At 49.1% G+C, this 23,518-nt stretch overlaps 1 protein-coding gene across 4 annotated transcripts; it reads right to left on the bottom strand.

Moving 5' to 3' along the window:
- NDNF (neuron derived neurotrophic factor) lies at window positions 1–23,518 on the bottom strand. 4 transcript variants are annotated; one of them, XM_074542044.1, is made up of 5 exons: window positions 23,111–23,518; window positions 22,144–22,298; window positions 3,977–4,171; window positions 2,916–3,040; window positions 1–2,043 (listed from the first exon to the last, which is right to left on the bottom strand). In XM_074542044.1, the coding sequence occupies exons 2-5, from the start codon at window positions 22,158–22,160 to the stop codon at window positions 653–655; spliced, it is 1,728 nt and encodes a 575-aa protein (XP_074398145.1). In that variant the 5' UTR covers window positions 22,161–22,298; window positions 23,111–23,518; the 3' UTR covers window positions 1–652. The 4 variants fall into 4 exon arrangements, with proteins under 4 accessions (XP_074398145.1, XP_074398146.1, XP_074398147.1 ...); XM_074542045.1 differs by lacking the exon at window positions 23,111–23,518 and adding an exon at window positions 22,421–22,851; XM_074542046.1 differs by lacking the exons at window positions 22,144–22,298; window positions 23,111–23,518 and adding an exon at window positions 21,099–21,224.

Raw genomic sequence — 23,518 nt, 5'->3', positions numbered from 1 at the left:
TTTTTAATTTTATGTACAGGAATATAACGTTATGGCAACTTTGTACATGAAATACATACAGTATTTGAACATGAAAATCAGCTAGGTAAGAATTTACATTAGCAATGAAACTGCTTCATATGCAGCCCAGTTAATACTTAGTTTAAATCTGTATTTTATTGGGGGAGATTTTAATAGTTTACAATCATAGAAACATAAACATTTAAAACAAGACTCTATAAAATAATTTACAGAAACCCTACCATCTACACTGAGAGAAAGGGCATATATCTGTGAGTTGTGTGTGTGAGAGTAACAAGGTGAACAAATGATGTATCTCAGCCTCTTAAAGTATAAAATAATTTAGAAGCAGTTCATGCAATATGGAAGCAAAGGCCTGCCAGTTCCTCCGAGGTTTTCTCCTACCTTGGACATCTACTGAGCATCACATGTGGGTCACTGGACACACGGTAACACTGCTGCCAGGCACTACCAGACAGCCTCAGTTCCTCCAGACAATGACTTATGTAAACATAAATATACAAGCTGATATCTTTTCTACACAGTACAAATACAGGTCACAACTTCTCAGCTGTGCGAGTAGTCAATCCGTACACTTGGAAGCGGGATAATGCTCAGTCCGGAGTTCCCCGTGTTCCTCTGTCCAGGGGCACTAACAGAACTTCCTGGTTTTCACCAGTTTGCTCTGGTATTTCACCGAGTGCCCGCCATGCCCTATGACATAAACATCCAGCAGGTAGGACTTGCCAGGCTGCAGGCCTCTGATTGTCTCTGTGGTCACTGCCTTCTGGATGTTCTGGCTGTGGAAGTATTTACACAGAACCTTCTCCGACTTCTTCCTCGCGTCTGGGCCCAAGCACTGGTTCTGCTCTCTCTTCTTCTGCTCCTCGTTGTAATTGTCATCCACCTCCCTCTTGTAGATGCAGAATTTGTTCCTCTCCTGCGTGCCCAGCCACGCCACAGTGACCGAGGAGCATGTGCGGAGCTTGTCAAAGGCTTTGATCCGCGTGTCTTCGGGAAGGGAAGGGAAGGCCTGCTTGTTAGGCCTGCTTGTAGCCAGGATCTTCAGCATGGAAGCGCCTTTCTTGCTGCCCTTCAGCCTGATCAGGTACTTGGCTTTTGCTTTCCCCCGGAGCTGGAACTGCCGCACGCCCTCCACGCTTTGAGACAAGAGGAGTTTTCCATCCCTCCTAACTTGGATCTGAACAGCATCCAGGCAGGAATGAACGGAAAAGGTGACTTTTTGGTGAGATGAAACAGGGGCAAAACGTAGAAATTTGGCTCCCTTTCTTTTGATGAACACATCTGTAACTTTGCCATCCTTCAGCTCGACTGTTTTCTGCTTCGCCTCCTCCTTGGTCCTGGCAAAGGTGCCAACGTAGGCGGTGCTCATGTTGGTGTTGGTGTTCACTGCAAACATGTCAAAGTAGTACTGCGTGTCTGGCTTCAGGTCAGACACGGTGAAGATGTTCTTGTTCCCAATACAAACTCTGTGCAGGTCAACTCTCGGCTTTGGGGACGTTTGCCGCCCAAACTTGGACGATTTTAGGAAACCGCGTTCTTTGCCAGAGTTGTTGTCTGCAGGGAAGCCAAAATGGGCAAAGTCAAAGGGACTGAAATCCAGACCTGGCTTTGGAGCCATCATGAAGGCATCGTCAGAGCTGAGCTTGGCTTCCACAGCACAGAGGCTTTTGAAGTTGTGCTCTTTGTTGATGACGATGCAGTACTGGATGGGCTGTCTCAGTAAGGAGGCCGTGGGGCTCGGCTTCCACGCCAGCGTCACCGTTGTACGTCCCAGGGAGGTGACATCGATTCTGGGATCGTAAGGTAACTCAGGATAAGGCTGGTCTGACTCTGGAGTCGTGGTTGCATACACTTTAAAATGGGTGTCTTTCTCTGTGGACAGCAGATCCAGCTGGTACAGCCCAGAGGGGGAACTGGAGGACACAAAGTACTCCACATCATTGCCTTTGTAGGAGAAGAGCTCCGTGCCTTCCTCGTTGGTAATCTGCTGCTTCTGCTGCTCCAGGGGCTCTGGGTCACCTGGAACACAAGCAAAAGAAAACATTTGTACAGACACTCTCTGCCAATGTGAAAAAACAGAACTCTTAAAGTCACATTTTACTACATAAGATACAAAAGTGAGATGGAAAAAGAAGGTTTTGTCTTCTGAGGAAGATGTAATTGATCAACGCTTATGTCAAAACAGAGAGGAAAGTTGGTTTGGCACTCAGGTTAAACCCAAACACAAAAGAAACTCCACCTGACCAGCGTTAATGGACTCTCATGAACAGTAGCTAACAGCTTCCACTGGAGCGTCAGGCATCCCACCTGGAGTTGCCATGCATATTTCCCCAGGGGAAACTCACTCACCTGTCTGTTCCTGGATGTGGACCCTTGGCTTTGGCTGTCTGAGTCACACTAAAATTTTGTTGCTAAACACAGTGGGGACCAGAGGTGTGCCTGCCATACCACAAGGTGTGTGGGACAGGTCAGCACATGTGTCAGAGGCTCTGGCAGCCCTTTTCTCTCCTGAGCAGCAGCTACACAGCTCAGTGTCTGGAGATGAGCCCTTCCAAGGGGTGGGCTCAGTCCTGCTGCAATGCCAGCCCTGCCTCTCCAATTTTAGCTTGTGTAAACACCTCACAGCAAAGCCCCCATCAAAATGAGTCACTCTGGGCAAACACAGTTTGCTCCGGCAGCATCCAGACCCCTGTGACTGTAACTTCAGCTTTTACTTCTTTGTAGTCCTTGTCCTTTCCATGTTGCTGCCTGTTGTCAGTCTCCTGCACTGGAAGACTGAAACAGCAGGAGATCATAAAGACAGGCCTGCTGTGAGAGTCAGTGTTTGAGGAACCTTAAATCCAGGAGAAAAGCAGGGAAGGGGACAGGGGAAGTTGCTGATGGTTTGTTACCTGATCCTTCCCCACTAGCTTCCTCTGGGAGCTCCTGCACACTCAGTTTCCACTCCAGAGGGGCATCACACGGTGTCACTGTCACTGCTAGGGGAGTGTTGTCCTCTTCCACCACGAAGAAATACCTAGAGGGAGGGTGACAGACCCACATGTCAGGAACTCCTGATGGCAGCCAGCTGGCAGGGCTTGACTGGACACCACCAGGGATGGTCTAGGTGGGGCCACAGAGCCAAAAGTGTTACCAGCAGGCAGAGGGAGCATGGAAAGGCTGGTGGGCCAGAGCTAAGGAGCAGGGCTCACGCTTCTGTGTCAAGGCAGAGCAGAGGGCTTTCTGGCCTCCTGCCCTCCCCTCCACCAGCTTTACTTTCTACTCCCACACTACCTAGATACAAATAATCACAGAGATTTTAATAAGGGGAACAGGATCTCTCCTGGAACTTCGGGAGATGCTCTTCCAAGCAGGACACACATTGTATCTAGGCAAGCACATAGAGGTGCACACACACCCAGCTGCCCTCCCACATCCCTCCAGGCACCACACATCGCCTACTGTAAAATGTTCCTCCCCAAAGAAGGCTGGAGGAGGTGTGTGGTATGAGGCACATAAATTCCCTAAATTCTCTGGAGCCTCAGGTTCTTCCCCAGTGTTTTCTGACCCACAGGGTGAAGTTTGGGAAGTGGGGATTTCAGACCAGGCTGCCTAATGCTGCTTCTTTAAAGCACGGTAGGGAACAATGAAGAGGGACAAGTGGGGTGGGTCAAGCCTGTAGTTTCTCATTTCTTTCCCTCTCCCCTTGCCTCCAGACATGGTTAGTGGTCCCACTCCAGGGAAATTCTGCAGTCTGGAGGAGCTCTGGTCTTATCCAAGGAATCAAATAAATTGGACAGACCCTCAGCTGGGGAGGCCAGATTGGGCTGCAGGCTCACATGTTTACTTCACCAAACAGAACACTGCCATTTATATTTTTCTGGTTGAGACTCAATTTTGATCTCAAAGCACCCAGCAACCACAGCTACTCCCTTCAAAGTTCAGCTTCCTCACTTGGGCCAGGCAGAAATACCTTTTGGGGGTGTCTCGGAAGAGGTAGCTGCTGATTTCAGCCCCGTCAGGGATGACTGAGGAGTCGTGGAAGAACGCCTTGTCCCGGATCTGCATCTGGAAGAGCTCCTCATCCCTGGTGGGCAGCTTCTGGGGCCTGGAGCCCAGCGGCAGCAGCAGCAGCAGGAGCGGCAGCGGGCAGCGCAGCAGGAGCATCCTGCAGCAAACAGGGGGGTCTCACCTCAGGAGGGGCACCACAGCTGTGCTGGCACGTGGGCACGCCCACAGCAACCTCACTGCACTTGGTGCTTTGCAGGCACCTCCACTGCCACACAAACACCAGGAAAACTCGTTGTAAGCGCTGAGCTCAGACTGTCGCCAAGATTTGCCCATCCTGGGCAGCGACCGAAGCAAGCCCAGGCCCTGGTTTCAGGCTGGAATTGCTACCAAAGAGCAAAGCCTTCCACGTGCTTTGCTGAGTAACACTTTGATGTTTTGCCACGGCAGAAACGGAGCAGGCTGGCCTTGGGAGCTACAGCAAGCACAGAGCAGATGGAGGGTACATCGCCCTCGCTTCCCCTAGGAAACTTTGGTTGGGCTCCCAACAATCCTCTGGAAAGTAAATATTTCCAGTGAAACTGTTCTTGACAAAAATAGCGAATTAGGAAAACATGTGATACAAACCCACACATATTCAAAGCACATTGGTATTAGCATGCAATTCAGCAGGGCTTAATCCTCAAGCCTGATGGGAATTGCAAAACACAAAAGCAGAGAATCCTTTACAAATTTGGCATAATAATTCATAATCTTAGCCTTTCATTATTATGTCTATAACTAGGTCAGAAATTACTACCCTAACATATACAGTGGGACAGGCTGAAAATCTCCTTTCAGTACAGTAGATGATCTCATCTATAACGGCTGTGGGATGGGGGGGAGGAAGGGGAAACAGCCCATTTCTGGTACAAATGTATCAAGTTTAAATTATTAAATGATAACCAATTTTAATTAGGAGAAGAAAGAAAAAAAAAAGTTTAGGCTATTACCTTAGCTGTGTTAGCACTGATTTTGGGGAGAAACATGCTCAAAGCTGAGCTGCCAGGAACAGCTTATCTTGTCTCTAGACTGAGTGTGCAGTCATGCACTGCTCTGGGTACTGCACTGTGAAACAATTACTATTTTATAGCAAACTCTTCTTTTTACCTCAAAGACCAAATTTGTCACTGAGATATTTTCCACCACCCCTAATATTTTATGTAAAAGTAGAAAACATAAAGCTCCTTGAGAAGCTGCACCCTGTAGTCCAAGCCACACTACAACTGCTCTTCCTAAATCCCTCTCCCTGCTGCCTCCAGCTCCCCTTCCGCCTGTCCTGCCCTCAGGACAGCAAAACAGCCACCCACAAGCTGCACAGCAGGGCTGCTGACACCGGCAAGGCCGTGGAGGGCCATTTTCACCCTCAGTTTGCTGCCTCTGCCATTGTTATTTAATCATTGCTTCCACCAACACGCAGGTTCCACACCACTCACCCCTCCTCTCTGCTCTCCCCTGATATCAGCTCGTTCCCTTCCCCCTTTCTACTGTTTTCTCCAACTCCTGCTGGCCAGCTCAGTTCCTTTATCTTTCTATTTTGCCATTGAAATCAGTGGTGGGACAGGGAAAACACATGGCAAACTCAGCAGGATCCATGAGTGACCTGCACCCTCACAGGATGCAACTTCAGCTCTCAAATGGTGTGCTCTGTTATCCTTTGGGATGGTTTCATGACAGGTTACTGCAGTGCTCTGCCCTACAGAAGGGAAAAGAGTCCAGGGCTTTACCCAGCACATGCCATTGCTACCTAAAGGGAAATCCTGATTTAGCTTTCCCAGCCTTTGTCAAAATTTATCCCAAACAGGTCCTGAGTTAGCTTTTGATCACAGTGGATATAGTTCCTCAAATTCAGACTGGAGTGTTGATACTCACCAGCAAAGTTAAAGACATTTCACCTTTTGGAGCAAAGATCATAAGTCAAAATAGTTGCTGGCTTGAGTCACCAAAGCCAGCAGAAAGCTCCTCTCACACAAAGCACGATGAGTTTCGTGTGCTCTAACACGCTGTTTATTGATTTTTCGAGTATTATTGTTGGCCAACAGGGATGAAATTCCTTCCAACTTAATCACAACAGTTACAGCAGATTATTTGGTTAGGTAAGGAACTCTGACGCTTTCTGCAGACAGCGTCCTCCACATGAACCCCCTGAAACTGCAATCCTGTGTATTCCCATAGTCAGTTCCAGTGCAATGGAACCTCTACTAAAATAAACCATTTTGATTATAGGCTAAGCTTCACTTCTTAAATAATTTCACTAGCTAATGCACTTCAAAAACTCCCATAAACAGTGTTTCTGCCCCCCTTAACAGCTACAGAGCAGTGACAAGGTACAGATTTGTCTGCAATTTCTTTATCTAATTATAAAAGCATTTCGGCTTAAAAATAACTCCAAAAAGACACATTAAGTTGAGTTCTATATCCCTGCCCGTCCCACACATGAAATACCTTGCAAAGTTGTCAACTGTTACTGAAAAAGGAAACTTTGATAATCTCTGTTCTTTGACAAATTAATAGAATTTTGAGTGCTTTCATTTTCAGGTAGCTAACCTCAGAGGCTTAAAATGGGCCCAATTTTCATGCACAACACTTCCAAAAACAGGACAACAGCAAAGAGGCATCCAAACCTGGCTCACAGTTTTTGGAAGCTGTGCTGTCAGCGTTACACCACCCTTTCACACCAGTTAATAAACAGATTTTAGTTTTTGCAGAGCACTCATTATAATTTGGCAGGGTTTCAAACTAAACCCTCTGTAGTTTACTCATGCAAAACATCAAGAGCAAAGCAAAAAGCCCATTTATTCATCCTATGCTTGTTTCTGGGCAAGCTCACCAGTGACTTTGACAGAGTCCCTCAGAAAATGCACTTGCTAGATGTGAGCCTGTGAATTCATGCTCTGCCACCCAGTCCTCAGAAAATCCCACAACAATTTTCTTGCCTTGGATTCCTTTTTAGAATCTAGGTACAAGCTGAGGCCTAAGCACTGCACTGCTAAGTCACACAAAATACGTGAAATACGTTGTGGGTTTTTTTGTTCTCTAGGCTGTGCCACCTCCTTAAATGTCTTTTATTCCGTTTTCTACAAGTTTGTCTTGTTTTCTTTTCTTTTAAACTCTGAGTCAATATTTTATTGATATATTCCTGCTGACTGGAGGGATTTTCCTGCTGTTTATCACTGAATTTAAGAGAGTGCCAAAACAAACAGTCCTAAGTGAAATAATAAGCACCGTTTTCCTTCTCCAGGATTGCAAAAGTGCCCTCTAATGGCCCGTCTTTACCTTTCACTTCTTCCCCAAACTCTGTCTGGACTGAGCCTCAAACCCAGAGGGAAAAGTGCTGCTGGCTGGGGAGTCAGAGTGTGTCGCAGACATTTTTTCATAGAAATCCTTTCTTTGGGACTTGTTCATTTTCTGGGAAGCTGAAGCCCCAGAAAGAGAATGTAAACAATGATTATCAGCTGCTGTGGAATGCAATAAGATGCACCTGAGATTGGTTCATGTTCCATGTGTACAATTAAGGGCCAACCACAGGGCAAGCTCTCTAGAGCACAGAGACAGAGAACTCTCTTGTTTTTAGATTCCTGCTATTCTATTCTTAGCTTAGCAGTCTCTGCAAGCTCTCTCTTTATTCTTTTTAGTATAGTTATAATGTATTATATATTATATATCAACAAATCAAGCCTTCTGATCAAAGAACAAGATTCTCGTCCTTCTCTCACCTCAGCGACCGCCTCAGGTCACTGTGATAAGAGTGAGCATGGAGCATCCCGAGGGTGCCATCTCCTGCAGGCAGGGCTGCTCCCAGGGGACAGGGCCACTCGGTTGTGCCTGCCAGGCACCACGGAACCCGAGCAGGCTGAGGGATGCCAGGGCAGGTGGCCAGGGTTTCCTCGGGTTTGAACCCGGAATGTGGCAGGGCCGTCCCCAGGTGAGCAGCTCCCAGGCTGCACAAACACTACAGGAGCAAGAGCCACACCTCAGGGCATGTTTGCTCAAAGAGCCCAGATGTATTTACCTAAAAAGATCAACAGATGAAAAAATACATGCTGTACATTGGAAAGGGAGATACATGATTTTAAACACTGCAAAATGCATCACCTTGTCAGAGGCTTGGGGCTTTTTACTTCTTTCACAAAGAAGAAATAACCATTTTATAAATAGCATTTTATCAAGTTGAGTTATAAGCACATACACGAAAATAATCGTTAAGTCAGGTCGTGGGTTTTATGACAATTACAATTAATTCCTATCTTTTAAATAATCTCCTTACCCAACTTTTCCAAAACCCCACCTGCAAAAGCCCTACACAGACCTCTCTCCTGCCTTTGAGACCTCCAGGTAACAAACTCCATCTGCAAATCTCCATGTAAACTGCAATTAGGACCAGAAGTGGAGAGGATAATGGGATTTACAGCTGGCTCAGGTCCTGAGTTGAGGGACAAATTAACTGGAGCTGTGGCAGCACCTCATGGGGTTTTCCCACAGGCTCAGCAGGGCACATCCTCAACCCAAGCCAAATGAAATCTCCCCATTTTTGATTTCCCTGCTCAAGCCTATGGTATTTTCTGGCCGACCTTTATTTCCAGCACTGAAACGCAGCTGTGCAGGGTATACTCTGTAAGGGATCAGAGGCTCCCTGCCTGCATCCCACCACAGAAACCCCACCCAGCAAGCCAAGAATCCATTTTGTTTGCCTCTTGGGGATCCAAGCAGTTGGATCTGTTTGGGCTTCAGTGTGCATTTATTTCACGCAGGTACTCACCAAACACACCCACGCCATGGAAAAAGGGAGCAAAGTACTGGATTCACCACATGCAACACCAGTACCTGTTCACAGTCATCTTCCTTCATCTATGGAAATAATTTGCTTTACTCCTCAACTGTCACCCAGACCTGTGAAGGACTTACAATACCAAAACAAAAAAGATCTGGGTTTACCTGGAGCAAATCTGTCTGGGATAACCAAACCCTCACGTAAATTACAGAGAGTGGGAAGAGCACAACTGTAATTTAGTGAGGATAATTTCAAGGCACTGCCTGACACCGTGCTTTTGTGTTGCATTTCTTCTCTTTTTATTGTATGGGTGGTTAACTTTTTTTTCCTCCTTACGTCCTATTTTTAAACTCTGGTGTGCTGGGGGTGGGGTTTTTTTCTGTTTACATTACCCTTGCTGCATCTCATAATAAGTCTGCAGATTTATTGACGTGATTTAAGTCCAGCTTTGGAAATAAAAGGGCACTGTGTGACTTCTTTGACTTATTATAGGAATGCTGCAAGTAAAGAACCCGTGAGCTTTTCCATTATACACTCCATTTCCAGAGATATATGCCACAAATACATGCACCTCAGCACACACAGTTATCACCTGAGCAACAGAGGAGTTTAAAAGTGCTTATAAATTTGGATTGCAATGCAATTAGTTACTTTTAATGTGCTAACAAGGAAAAATCATACCTTTGCAATTTAAGCATTTACTGGGAGCTGCTCAGTTTGTTTGTTTAGGGGGAGACCAGAGGGGAAAAGTGAAGGCCTGTTGTTTAATGCTGACTATTCCCTAAAGGATGTGGAAAACGCTTGGTATGTTTTTCATTTGGGCTTTTTTTGTGGTTCCTTTTTTTTTTTTTTTTTTTAAATCATCGCTTTTGAAAACTTGCTGTCTGCTCCTGCCTGGTGCCTGGGGAAAAGCAGGGGCCAGGCAGGGCTCTGAGACCTCTCCAGGGGCTCGGGACAAGAAATGCAGCCCCAATAGGGATGCAAGGCTGTACCACTGTCTCTGTGGATTCTAAAGACCAATTTTTTGTGTAGTGCCACAGTCAGCTTGACGTGGCAGCTCCCATTGGCAGGACCAGCTGTAACTGGGAGGGCAGGAGCTCTCAGGGACCTGTAATCCATGGATTAAAGCTCCCCAAGTACACCGGGACACGACGGACTATAGTCGTGCCTTTGAAGCATGGAGGCTCCACCGTGTCAATAATCTGTGGATTAACCAAGCACCTCTTGCAATTCCAACTCAACCCACAATTTTCCTTTGCTGGCAAAATTATTGTTTTAGCCAAGCAAATCGCTGTGGCATTACAGGGAAAAAAATACAACCATTTAAAAATAGGAAGGTTTGAAGAAATAAGGGTACATTTCTACCAAATCCTAATGAACAACAGTAGCAGTGAGCTACAGCTTGGGGGAGAGGCTAACTCCAAAGGGGCATCATTAGAAAATGCAGAGCTGTCTCAAATTAGACATGTTGCATGAAAAGCAAACATACTCGGGGAGATAGGATATCAAAAAAATCAAATTTTACATGGACTATTTTGTTTCTAAGCTGAGACTTATTTATTTTTCCACTTTTAGTGGAAACAGATTCAACCCCGATCACATCAAAATCGTCACCCTGGAGCTGGTGGCAGCTGGATGCTTCAAAAACCAGCTGAGCCAGGAGATGCCATTTGGGACGCTCAAGGAAATGCCTGATAGTTCTCCTTGTTTCAATCAGAGACCACATACCAGCGCTCCTCTCTTTCACAGCCACCTCTGCCCACGGGACTCAGCGCCGAGTGTCAAACCCAAACAAACAGCGCGGCCCCTGCTACAAAGCTCAGCTTGTTCCTGCGAGGGGGTGGCAGCGGCACGGGAAGCAGGGATGTGCTGGAGCACGGGGAGGCAGCCAGCTGCCAGCCCTCCCCCCAGGACAGATGTTACCTCCCCTGGCCACTCCAGCACCGGCTGGGTCCCTGCTCCTCCTCCCAAGCCCGTACAAAAGCTCCAGGTGGCTGGATGTCACTCCTGGAGAGGGCAGGCGTCATGGGATAGGTGACTGGTACCAGCTCCTGCAGAGAAAATATGTCACACTCGGAGAGGCTGACCCAACTCGGAGTAGAGGAATTTTTTCCATGGTCTCAGCAGGGGTTGAGCCCCAGTAGGAGAAATAAGGCAGAGAAATGTCAGTTTGCACAACCAGGCCATTTCAGATAACCAGCCCCGAATGCCACGCAGCTCTACCACAAATCTTTCAGCGCAAGCGCTGGGGGTGTTTTATAATGGAAAGTAATTATTATCCCCTTGTTACGAGCAATAAAAGTAGGGCAGAGACTTTCCTTGTTCAAGGAAATCCCAATATAATCCTTTCCTTTAATCATAAAACAATAGCTACTTTCCTTGGCCAAGGCATTCCGCCTTCAGCGCAGCTCTCCGGGTGTAGGTTGCTCTCTCTCTGTAATGAATTTCAGCAAGGGGATTAGCGGGGAGGAACACACAAACTATTACAAATTACAACCAACACCAGCCTGTTGGTATTTGCTGCAGAGTTTCCCACTGTTCCTCTGGAATACTTCAGGATGACATTAGGAGTGAGCGCCCTCGACAAAATCCTCCAGGGATGGCATGAAATGTCAGGGCATGATACAGAGCAGGAACAGAACCAGGATCTGCATCCTCAAAGTGCCGGGGCAGGAGGGCTTGGGAAGGTGCTACAAGACAAACCCAGAGCCATTAACTTCATTAACTACCAAAGGAGCTAAGGTTGCTTGAGCTATTCCTGGGGAATACTGCTGGCACAGCAGCTGCTCCTGAACAAGGTGTTTGCTAAAGGGGAGAACACGAGAGGCTGGCACAGGGCAGGGAGCTGTGGGACAGGCAGGTCACCAGCGTGACTCCCAGAGCAAGAGCAGAGGAAGCTGAGCTCCAGCAGCTCCAGCCAGAACCTGAGCACTCACATTCTATGGAAAGCTGTGCCATGAGCACACTGGAATTCCTTATGCACTTCTCCCTTTCTAGTTTTTGGTTGGTGATTTATAAAGGGAATATTGCTTGGAAAAGCTGTCAAGTGCAGAGGGGCTCATTCCCACAGCTTCCACCAGACACGCAGCTTCCCTCTGTGTCAGGAACACCACCACACACGTACACAGGATTACAAACCACAGCCAGCCCACAGGCATTGCTATTCCCACTCACTTCCCTACCTCTACACACACGGTATTCCCACCACAGTGGCTCAGGAGTTCTCCTTTGCCATGTCACCACACCACCCTTATTGCCACCAAGGGTTTCTCACCTGCCATGGCACAGAGAAAGGGCAGCAGCTTTCCAGAAAGCTGGAAGAGCAGAGCAAAACAGCAGCAAAAACAATGCATGGTGCTTGTCTGCAATGCCTGGGGAAGAGACTGTATCCCTGTGCTGCCACCAGAACAGTGTCCTGCAGTGGTGCTGACCTGAAAGGAATGATGAGTTTTCCTACTCAATTCAGAGTTTGGCCCTGTTTTTTCTAATATCCAATCCAAACCTCCTCTGGCACAGCTTGAGGCCATTTCCACTTCTTCTATTTGGGAGTAGAGACCACTACATATTACTGGTAACCACAGTAATATATGTTATATTTATAGCTGATCCCTCAAAATTTCAAATCCCTGAATTATCATCTGAACACAAATCTTTCTGATTGCACTTACTATCCAAAACTGGATTCGGTTTTAGTATTTTCTACCTTCTGCTTTAAAAGTATGCAAAGGAAACCTTAGGCCCTGCAAGTCCTTAATGAACCCTCAAGGTGCTCTCTCATAATGATTTGTTGCATATCAGAGTAACTTCACAGATGCTGTGTCTCATTTTCCCCAGCTGAAAAAGAGCTGCTGAAAATATGTAAACATTTGTCAAGTGTTTGAAAATGGAAAGTATCAAATGTAGTGCTGAAGCTGTTGGTATTTACATATTTCTACCAGCAACTCTTAGCGTTAGACCTGGCAGATCTCAGTCACAGCAACAAAGACTCCAAGATCCAGCACGGATATTGCCTCCCACATGGATCCCCACCATCCCAGGAAGCAGCACACACCATTTCTTAGCACAGGTTCCTGAGGGGCTGCAGTGGCTGAGAGCCAGGATGGCTCATCCTGGATGAAGCACATCCAGCCTCAGCACTGCTCCTGGGTGCCACTCAGCAAATCCCTCCTTTGCATGCTCACACTTCCTAAATCTTGTATTGACTCCCCCAGCATCCTGCTTTAAAAAAGACACAGATTCCAACAGATAAATTAGCTCAATACATTAGTGAAAGTTGTTACTGGAGGGCATGAGCTGCTTCCTAATTTCTCAACTAGCTACCTGCTGTCCCCACCATGGTGCCTGACATTTCCCACCGCTTCCAGAGAAAATCCAAACTTCCCCCAGCTGCTCATCCCGCATCACTCAACCCCTCCAGTGCAAAGAAGCCATGGCAGAGCAAAGATTTGACTCCAAAGGGCACTGATGGGGAGACAGTGAGGCAGAGCCATGGAGATTGCCTTGGTCAGAGCTGACACAGGCTCAGCTCTCTGGAGAGGCTGCAAGAGCCCACGAGTTCAGGCACAGCTCACCAGCCCATCACACCAAAGCAGGACAGGAGCACATTTGGGGGCTGCCAGTCTTCAGTCTTCCTTCTAGCACTTTGATGTTTTTTAAGCAGTGGACTTGTGCATTTCCAAGCTGCAAAGTCCTTCCCAAGTGCAGAAGGGATGGGTGCTCCAAAGGGATATGTGGCGCCAGAGGTTCAAACCTGCCAGGGTCACCTGCAGAGCTGTGCTAAGGGGTCTGAAAAATCAGATTATTGCAAGGGTTGGTTTCAGCTCCACTTTGCTGCTGGGCCAGTGTTTATTTGTGCAGGCTGGCAGGGGAAAGGTTATCCCTTTATGTGCTGGCTGCCAACAAAAGCCGAGGGAGCCCGTGCGGGCGGGGAGGCCGGGCTGTCATGGGTGAGCGAACATCCAAACAGCCCCAAAACCTCCTCCAGCCCTCTTATGGCAACCATACATCCCAGGCTGACAGAGCAGGAAAGGAGGGACAAGAAGGGAGGAGTTCCTGCATTCAGAAAAGGGGAAGACGTGGTGAGAGCTCTGGTGTGGGATGCAGTGCTGCTTTCCGGGGGTGTCCGTCCACCAGCGACTGGAAATGGCTACGGCATTCCTGGATAAAAGCTCCTGCTAAAGGATAAAACGTCATTCCAGCATCACTGCTGATCATTGCTAAACCCCAAAAGCTGTAAATTCATAAAACACTATCTGTTCTTTGGTGCTTTGTCCCCTCAAAGCGTCTCAGCAGAGGCTTGGCCATGAGGGGAGCTCTGCCCCCGGGCCCCACTTTGCCCCCACACCTTTCACCAAGGGCCACAACTGGGGTGTGCCCAGCCCAGGGTGAACAGACCCTCAGGGACCCCACAGTGCCCAGAGGGATGCTCATGCACCCTGTGAGCAGCAGGCTGAGCCAGGGCATGGTTTGGGCTGCTAGAAACGCACTGTGCTGAGGTCTATGAGTTTTGCATTTTCTAGTTGAAGTCCTAATTGCCTGGATTTTCTCATAAACACCTTGCAACTGCTTTTTGTTAGATGAGAGGGAATTAGAATGTGCTCCATAAATTAACATAGCAGATTTCTTTCCCTGAGTCTGCCACCCTGCTATCACACACTTGCAAGAGATGTCTTAGACTCTTGCTTTAAAATACCTGCTTAATTCAAACATTAAATTTAGACTTGTTCACATGATGTGAGAGGGTCTTAAAACCTACTTATTTTCTCTCTTCTTTTTTTCTGACTATTGTACTCTAACAGGATTATAAAAGTTTTAATCGACTGATATTAAATCTTCCCTGCAAAATTGTAACTTTAATACCCCCTAGGACCATTAGACTTTTATTCATTATTTCTCATTACTGAAAAATCAGTTTGAAAGAGCCCCTAGGGTCTTCCCCAAATAAGGGTAAGATCCTATTAGTTGTACAAATCATACTCAAGTAATTCTTACCCAGGAGAGAAAACCCCCAGGGAATTAAACACAGATTTAGTAGCCAAAGGAAGGGAAGGAACAGGGACTAGAAACTGTTAATGCTGCACATTGATGTTTTCCTTCGCATCCAGAGACCAGCTGGCAGCTCCAAGACACTTGGCTTTCCTATACCATCACAATCCCAATCTGTAAACTGCTAAATTTCCATCAGGTTTCTGGATTTCAGAACGCTGGGACACATTTAGACTGTTTGACTAAAAACAAATTAGCAGTAAATCTGCTGCACCTAAACAAAGTAGAGAGAGACAGAGAGAAAGAGAGGGAGCACTCACTTCTTCACAATATTCTGGCTGCTTTGTACAAACATCTTCCCTGTCCAACCATCCCTGCAAATGTGTGTGAGGAACCCACGATCCCACCGTGCCTCAGCTCGTCTGGGGCTGCTCTGTCTTGGTACTGAGCAAGTTAAAGGTGAGAAAGATGAAAAGCATCATTTTTCTCACCCCCTAATAAAGTTTCAACAAAGTTGTGTTTCCTCAAGTAATACAGGGGGGAAAAAAATGGACTCAATTAGGCAAACAATGCTTTTCCCCTGTAAATCACAGGGGAGGTGTTGGCCTTGGTGCTGTGTCACCTTGGGAGCGTGCGAGGGTCACACTGGAGGGGCACTCATATCCGGACTCGTGGAGCAGGGAATGAGGCAGGAGAGATAAATTATTGCCTCTTGCTGCTCAGTTTTCCAGGTGCTAGCAGCAAGTACCCACTGCCTCCTATCTCAGCTGTCACACAAGCAACAAACATCTCTCTAACCCCTGAGTTTAATTACCCTGAAGCCAGAGCAGTCCCACTTGAGGCCAAACCTGAACAGCCCTGAGAAATCGGTGAGGAAAGCTGACAGTACCTGCCTGGGTGTGAGGGCAGAGCCCAGGGCGAGATGCTCTGTGCAGGATCTGCTGCTCCCCTCTGGTAACTCAGGCATGTTTGTGCTCAGTGAAGCTGCCCTGCAGCGGGGCTGGCTTCTCAGGCCGCTCCTGCTGCTGATTACTCCGGTGACATTCAAACCCCATCCTGTAAAATGCCCCCCATAAGGTTCTTGGGGAAGCTGGACTATCAGCTACCTCACACATGAGGTGACATGACACACTGCCTGTTTCTGACGTGTCCCACATGACTGACGTGCTCCCTGTGGAGCAATCAAAGCCATCCATGCAGTCATGAGATTTTCAGCTGGTTCCTATTGCAGCTCTGTGTTAACATTTATCCTTCTCCTGTGCAGTGGGTGTCCTTGCATGCAGCACATGAGAAAATGAACTCTGAGAGAAGAAACTTCTTTCTAATATTTGTTCTCTTTCTCTCACATCTGAATGTATTTCCAGCTTTAAGCACACTCTCCTGGAGTTACGATTTATTATCCTGACCTGTTCCCCAATCTAAGGGCAAATACTTCCTCTCTAATGACATTTTGTTAAAGTTTTCAAACAACATCTCCTCAGCCTTCAAAGCTCCTTCCATCTATCCACAAGCTTATCTGAGTTGTCTTCTCAGGCAGAAACTATCCCTGTTTGATCTGATGAGGATTTTTGCCACAGAAGTACATCTTGTGATGTGAAACAGAACAGTTTCTGCACTCTGCCTTTTCCCCAAAGCAACGCTCACTCACCGCTCTACTCATGAGTTAGCAGAGCTCAAGCAGTACTTAAGTCCCTTCTCACTGGTCTTACCTGGGATATTCTCCTTCCTTGGGTGTAATTCTGATTCCATCTAGTTTACTGCCCATACAGTCAGTGACACCAAAACGCAGAGCTTGCCAGCGCTCAGTGTCACACCAGGTGCTCCATGATCAGGTAACCATCGGTCTCACAGCCCGTCTGTACTCTCTCACAGGGAACTTAGATTCCAAACATGCATTCCTTGAACCTATAAACTAGCTGGGCTTATCCTCCCCGATGCTGGGGCATTCCCAGCAGCACATGCGCCAATCTGTAAGAGTTTGCAAACTTGTTTTTTGCAAACACCCTTCCCTCCTTCTGTCCAGTCCGCTCTTCTCTGCATTTTATAACCAAACAGAAAAAAAAAAAAAAAAAACCAAACAAACCAAAAGAAAGCAAACCCTCCCGCTTTGCTTTACCTCTCACGAGTGGCTGAGCTGGCAGCCCCGAGCAGCTCTATCGCCCTCCGGGTTCCCATCCTCACCCCTTCGGGTGCCGGGAAGGAGGAACGCGAAGGAGAAACGCGGAGCTCTCTGAGCTGCCCCTAATGCAGAAAACGTGCGCGTTCGGCGGGGGCGAATGGAAACCCGCCCGCCCTGCCCGCAGTGGCCATCGCTACAAATTAGCAAAGCTGCCTCCAGCCAAAGCCAGCCAGGCACTGAGAAGATAAATACCCACTTAGCACAGCAAAACAAAACCAGCCCCAGAAAGATGCGAGACCCCGAAGGGGGACTGAAACAGCCCCTTGCAAACAGTGAAGTAATGGGCTTACAGTTTTATTATTCGTATAAAGTTTAGTGACTTCAAAATGAACGCGAAGCCAAGCAGGACTTGTTATCCCACTAAAATCTGCGCTGTAACTGAAGCCAGTGCCCAGATGTTCCGTGGTAAAATCCACCGCCTCGCTGCTTAAAAGCACCACATACCCTGACGTACAGTCCTGGCTTGCCTTTATCCAAACCTACTTAGATTCTGGATTGTTTTTCTAGCAATCCTTTCAACTGCCATGGGAAGCATAAAAGGTGGTCTCCTACAAAACCATTTGGTACCAGCTTGAAATGTAACCATTTGCAGAAATAAATCAGGATTTCTTTTTAATAAACTGTTTATCGCCAGCCTCTTGAGACATAAATCGTAGAAGAAAAAGCAGGATCTGAGTTTAATAAACATCTCATCTTTTTATATATATTAAGGCAGAAGACCCTGGCACACTTCAGAGTGAAACATCCAGCAAACAGCCTCCCTCCAACCCTGCTAAGGGCATGGCATGGAGCAGAAGGCCACTGCATGGATGGAGCTTTCAGGAAAGGGTTTATCCCTTCATTTTTAGGGGACACCTAAGGTAGTCAAACCTTCTAAGAGGGACAAAGGGGACTTGAGGACGCCCTTGCTGCCCCTGCACGCAGTTCTGCTCTGTGAGCAGGGTTGCTTTGAGGCAGCCTGGGCTCTCGGAGCACTGAAGGATGCTCAGGCTCCAATAAGCTGCACTCAGAGCCATGGCACCGAGCCTGCATCCCAGCCTGGCTCACAGGAGGAGGACAGGGACGCTGGGAAAGCCCTGCAGATGGGCTGGAGCTGCGTGCCGGGAGCGCCGAAGGACACACGAGCACCGGCTCTGCAGCGAAGGCATTGCAGCCGAGCGGGGAAGGCAGCGCAGGCGTGACGTGATTTTGAACAGCTTGCTTGACAGTTTGCACCAGATTGTATTTATAAACATTGGGGAAACCTCAGAGCTTTTCCTCCGCGTTTCCGAAGTGCTCACCCACAACAGCACAGGCGCGCGCGGCGATCCTACACAGCTCTGCCTCGCCTCGCTGACAAACTTCTCACAATTAAGGAAAGGGGCCCAGAGTCATCTCGGTGGGATCAGCATCCCACACAGTGCTCAAATTCCCTCTCATTTCACCACCAAATCCTGACCTTCTCCAGGGCAGCTGGGACATGAGGTGACCTGCAGGCCCATGATGCCAGCAGCATGTCACACACATGTGCCACCGCCTGCCAGGTGTGGTGGCACCAGGGAGCTGCTGGCAGAGCCCAGCATGTCCCCACTCAGGAGTGGCACATGCATATTTTGTCACTTCACTGGCAGGGCTGCAATGATATGCTGTAGTGCCCACCCTCCCCAGCACAGAAATCAACAGGATTTCAGTCCAGGGCCACACAGAGACAAGGAGAGTGGGATGCACCCACTGTCCTCATCATGGAAACGTGACAAGGAATTTTGCAGACGTATTATAAAGCTCTCAGAAAATTAAGAAGGGCTCGTTATCTGCTGACACAGAAAGCTCACTGTGGAACAAACATCACTGTGGTCTCAACAGGGTCAAACAGCCACAGAACCCTGGATACACCCACACGTGATGCACTACTGCCTATCTCACCACTTTCTTAATGGCCAAGCTAGAAGGTAAAAATCACCCAGTGTTTTAACAAGTCCTCTTCTGCTTCAAATATCAGCAAGTTTTAAATTCTAGACATTGCTCTGAGCACTTCAGAGAGTTGCAGTGGCACTAGAAAGCTGACCTGGGCAGCTCTCCTGCAGGTACGTGTTTCGCTGTGAGGCAGGAGAGCACGGCCAGGAGGATCAGGCATTCCTGACAAGAAGCAATCCAAAGTACCATTCCTAAAATAGCTCAGATTCAGCAATTTTCAAAGTAGGCTGAGCAGAAACACAAAGTTTTTCCCTCTCCTCCCTCATGGCACAGCCAAGGGTGCTGATGGAGTCCAGCACCCAAGGGCTGTTTTTATGGAAACCAGGCCATGGCCAAACCTGCAGTGCCTGGCCAGGGTCACCGGTGCCATAAATCACTGGCTGCCAGCCGCCCAGGGAGGAATTCATGCTCACATCGCTCTCGCCCCTTCCACTTTTACAGACACAACTCCACTGTCTCAACCAGGCGTGAAATGGGTGGGAGCCCAGCCCCAGCGCTGGGTGGGCTGCCAGAGCAGCCTGACTAAGGGATGCTCCAGTGGAGACGGTGCCACACTTGTGCCACTGAATGTCTCCTGCTATCTAAGGCTGCTCACAAACAGCCAGCTAGAACACGGAGATCCGGGAATTTACGGCAGGGACCTTGCCTCCCATCTGAGCTCGCCTCCTGCAGCTCAGTCTAGCCACGAGAACAGCGATACCGTTTAATTGTTCTAATTAACATTGTAACTAGATGCTAACCAGCTCCTTTGGTGGGGAGAGGAAATCCAAGGGAAGCTGCAAGCTTCAGGACCCGCTGACTGAAACCAGCCTTCCAGAGGCTGCCTAGCCCACGTCGATGTCGACCGGGATGATTTCCAGAGCAGCCCCGGGCGGCATGGCACAGACAGGATCACGGTCATCCCTGGCATCACGCTAACCCGTCCGGGGAACCAGGGCATTGCTACCGCTCAAGTGTTAAATTCATCCGGAACAAACACGCTCAGAGAATCACAGCTTTTCAAAACCCAGCGCTAAGGTTTAAATACATAAAAGTTATATCTGCAAGTGATTAAACAGCGCTTTGTAGCCATTGTCTCTGCGCTGTTGAAATAAAAACAGAACCAAGGCTGCACGTAGCAAACCTCAGCACTTAGATCCTACCGTAGAGTTTTCTGTCTGCTTTTTTTCGGTAGCCACTTTTTCTACCCCGAGAAGCACGAATGATGCTGGCGGAGCCGGAGCCGCTGCCCGCCTGGCACACACCGGCTCCGCGGCAGCCGCACGGGCTGCGGGGCACAGGCCCGCCGTGGGCTGCAAGAGGGCAAAACCGGGGAGGAAAAAACAAACCTCGAAGGCGAGGGAGGGATCCGGGAGGGCGCCGGGCTTTCTCCCGGCAGCATCCCGCTAAAGCCGCGGCGCAGCGGTGCCGGGACGCGGGCTCAGCGCCACAGCCGCGGCTGCAGGGACGGCGCCGGGGTGGCCGCGGCCCCGCTCCGGCCGAGGCTCCCGCAGCCGGGTCGGGGCACCGCGCCCCCCGCCCGCCCCGGGGCAAGCGGAGCGGGCTTTGCCGGCGGCCCCGCTCCCCGCCCCGCTGCCGGTGCCTTACCTTGCGGCGTCCGGTCCCGTCCCGTCCCTCCCGCGGCGGGGGAGGCTTGGGTTGATTTTTAGGGGGGCGGCTGTTGACCTAGCCCCCCGCTCCGGTGCAGACGGGCTGCAGCGGGGACTGTGTCACGCACGTCCCTTTGCGCTTTATAGCCCCTTCCCTTCCCCACCCCTCCCCGCGGAGAAGGGAAAAAAAAAAAAAAAAAAAAGAGGAAAAACAATAAAAAGCTGGGGAAAGAAGCCGGGAGCCCCGCGGGCACCCGCCGCTGGCCGGGGGCGAGGGCACGGCTCCGGCTTCGCCTCCCGGGAGGAGCCGCGGGGCGGCCGAGCGCCGGCAAAAGTTTGGCGGAGGGGGCGCGGAGCGGCGGCGCCCGGCGCGTCTCGCTGCTGCTGCCGCCGGGGCGGGCAGGGGTGCCCCGGGGCGCGGCCGCCCCGCCCCGCCACCGCTCCGCCACCGCAGGGGCGGGCCCGGGGGGAGCCCGCGGCACCGCGGGGAGCCCGGCACGGCCCGCCCGCCCCGCGCAGGGGCAGCGCCGCCCGGCTTTGTGCCGCGCTCGGCCGCGCTGCCAGAGCCTACTCAACATCCATCTTGGAGGGCTGGATCCTGCCCGAAAGCGAAGCCGGGACGGGGGAATGCGGAGGACGCGGCGCTGCCGCTCCTCTTTCACGCGGGCGCTGCTTGAATCGGTCGGGGCTGCGGGAACGCTGCGGAACATCCCAGCAGCGACGGAGGCGGGAGAGACCGTCAAGGGTGCGTGAGATACGGGATTTACTAAACCCTCCTGCAACTGAGCAAACGGGTCTCGAAGCCACACGTTCAACCTCTCACCTCGTCCCTCATCACGTTATGGTCAGAGGCAGCTTTCAGGTTTGGGGCCGAGGGACAATTTTCTTACTATTACCTGAGAGCTGCAATGAAAAGAAAAAAACGATCCTTTGCCATTTAAAAACAAACCCATCTCTTTTTGTTTCCTTTCTGGCACATCAGTCATAAAAACGCCAAGTGCTACATAAGCATTAAACAAGTTATCACTGATAGCAGCTGATGGGTAATTCCTAGCAGCTAATCATTCCTGCCCTATTATTTCAACAGATTTGGGGAGCAAAAATTAAGTAAACCCTCTCTTTTTTTTTTTTTTCTTTTTTTCTTTTGCAAGACAGCTGAGCAAATCTGACAGCAATGTCTCAGTAGAGGGATGCAAATTGTCATATGCTGTAGGGCGACGTGGAGGGTGACAAACAGCTCCACTCCGTGAAGACACAACCCCCAGAAGAGCTCATGCCTTCAGGGACACGCAGCTGTCCAGACCTCTGCTAATTGCCATTAGTTAGTGCCACTTACCTCCCACTCTGTCAACTCACAGAACAGCAGGGTCCAGCCAGCCAGCATTCTGCCCAAGGGTGTGCTCAGAAATATAAGTTCACTGAACAAAACCCAGGACTAAGAAAAAGAGCCCTGTGGGAGCCTCTACCCAGTTATCCTGTTTTCACATCCCTATTTTTACATATTTAACAACTCTAGTCATCTTTTTCCAGTAGGCTTTAAGGGTAGGAGTTTAGGGAAGGGAGAAAGACAAAGTTTAGGATAAATTTATTCATGTTTAAGGAGAACCAAAAAATACCTGGTAATACACAGCATCCCGACTTCTTCCCTTCCTAGAGGGTCGTCTGCTTCCAACGGCAGCACCTCAATGAGAAAATCTCAGCAAACTACATGTGCTCCTCTTCTGATGCAGAAGGCGCAGAGATTCGATCATCCAAAAATGGGAGAAGCTGACTAAATGAGAAAGCTGAAATTAGTGAGGAAAACCTGGTACATTCTGACGAGCCTCCCCCCAAGCCTCCGGAGCGTGCGGGAGCCAGCAGAGAGGGATGTGCTCAGGTGAAGGCAGCAGCTACCTCCGGGTGCAATTCACGGCTCAACAGGGTTTTGTAGAGCCTGCAAAGATGGCTGGCTCAGGTTTGAGGTCATTAGAGGTAAAATATTGCTACCCAGCCAAAGAGCTCTGGAGACCGTGCGCCTCACACGCAGGCAAACCGATTATTTTGAAGCCAAGGACAGTTTTAGTGCTATTGTTCTTAGGGGGTATCACTGTCTGTGATTCCAGGGGAAGCAATGTGACATCCCTGGGATGTTATTTGCAGGGGTGTGTGCACACCAGCTCCTCTGCACAGATAACTCTTGGTTTGGATGCCTGCAGTTCCACCTCTATTGCCGCTGTAAATCTGTGTTGTGATTTAAAGCCCAGCACAGAGCAAGGCTCCCAGCCAGAGGCACAGGCAAAGCACTTGCACAACAAGATTCAGCTCTCCCAAAATTTATAAGGTACAAAAACAGTCAATGTAGATACAGGAAGCAGATTTAGGATTTAGATGCTGGAAACTACGGGAAGTCTGGAAGGTGCTGGGGCAGCCTCCTAAACGGAAACCAAGCCATGAAAGCCAAACACAGAAAATTCTCTCGTGTAGGTGATTACTTCGAAATGCATTAAATAGTAGCTGGGATAGTCCCAGCTGCTATCCCAGCTCCCAGAAAACTGGCATTGAAATACTCCCCCCTGGAACCAGAGATGATTCACAATCACTTACAGGAACAGGCATGGTCACGTACAACACCCAAGGCAAGAAGTCCTCACGTGTGAAATGCTGTTCCTTATGTCTTTGGGTCAAAACTGAGAAACTGAAGAGGCAGAAAGAGCAGCAAATCTCCAAATGATTTCTCTCTGGGCACTCACGTTCTCCTCCCACCCTCTGAGAGGCTTCCAGGGAACCGATGAACCAAATTATTCATCCCCACGCAGTCCCAACCTCTGTCTGCAGCCATGCATCGCTTCCTTGGGGGCTGAAACAGCTTTGATTCCAGTGAGCAAATAAATATCCCAAATTTTGAACATCTCTAATTGGATCCCAAGGAGGGCTGTAAACTGCCTGGGTAAGAACTGCACTCCTCACAGTTTCCTCACGCTGGGAGGCCCCGTTAGAGCGGATGGATAGGTA

This window comes from Zonotrichia albicollis, chromosome 5 (genome assembly GCF_047830755.1).
Source record: "Zonotrichia albicollis isolate bZonAlb1 chromosome 5, bZonAlb1.hap1, whole genome shotgun sequence".
In the NCBI taxonomy this organism is placed as follows: Eukaryota; Metazoa; Chordata; class Aves; order Passeriformes; family Passerellidae; genus Zonotrichia; species Zonotrichia albicollis.
Note: the sequence above shows the minus strand (reverse complement) of the source record. Positions and strands in the feature narration are given on the sequence as shown.

What these genes read in the sequence shown, in the direction of transcription:
- NDNF (XM_074542044.1), bottom strand. An exon ending in TTCCGAGACACCCCCAAAAG is followed by an intron (nt 3,041 to 3,976) that starts GTATTTCTGCCT and finishes CCCTCCCTCTAG; the next exon opens with GTATTTCTTCGTGGTGGAAG. An exon ending in AGCTAGTGGGGAAGGATCAG is followed by an intron (nt 2,044 to 2,915) that starts GTAACAAACCAT and finishes CTTGTGTTCCAG; the next exon opens with GTGACCCAGAGCCCCTGGAG.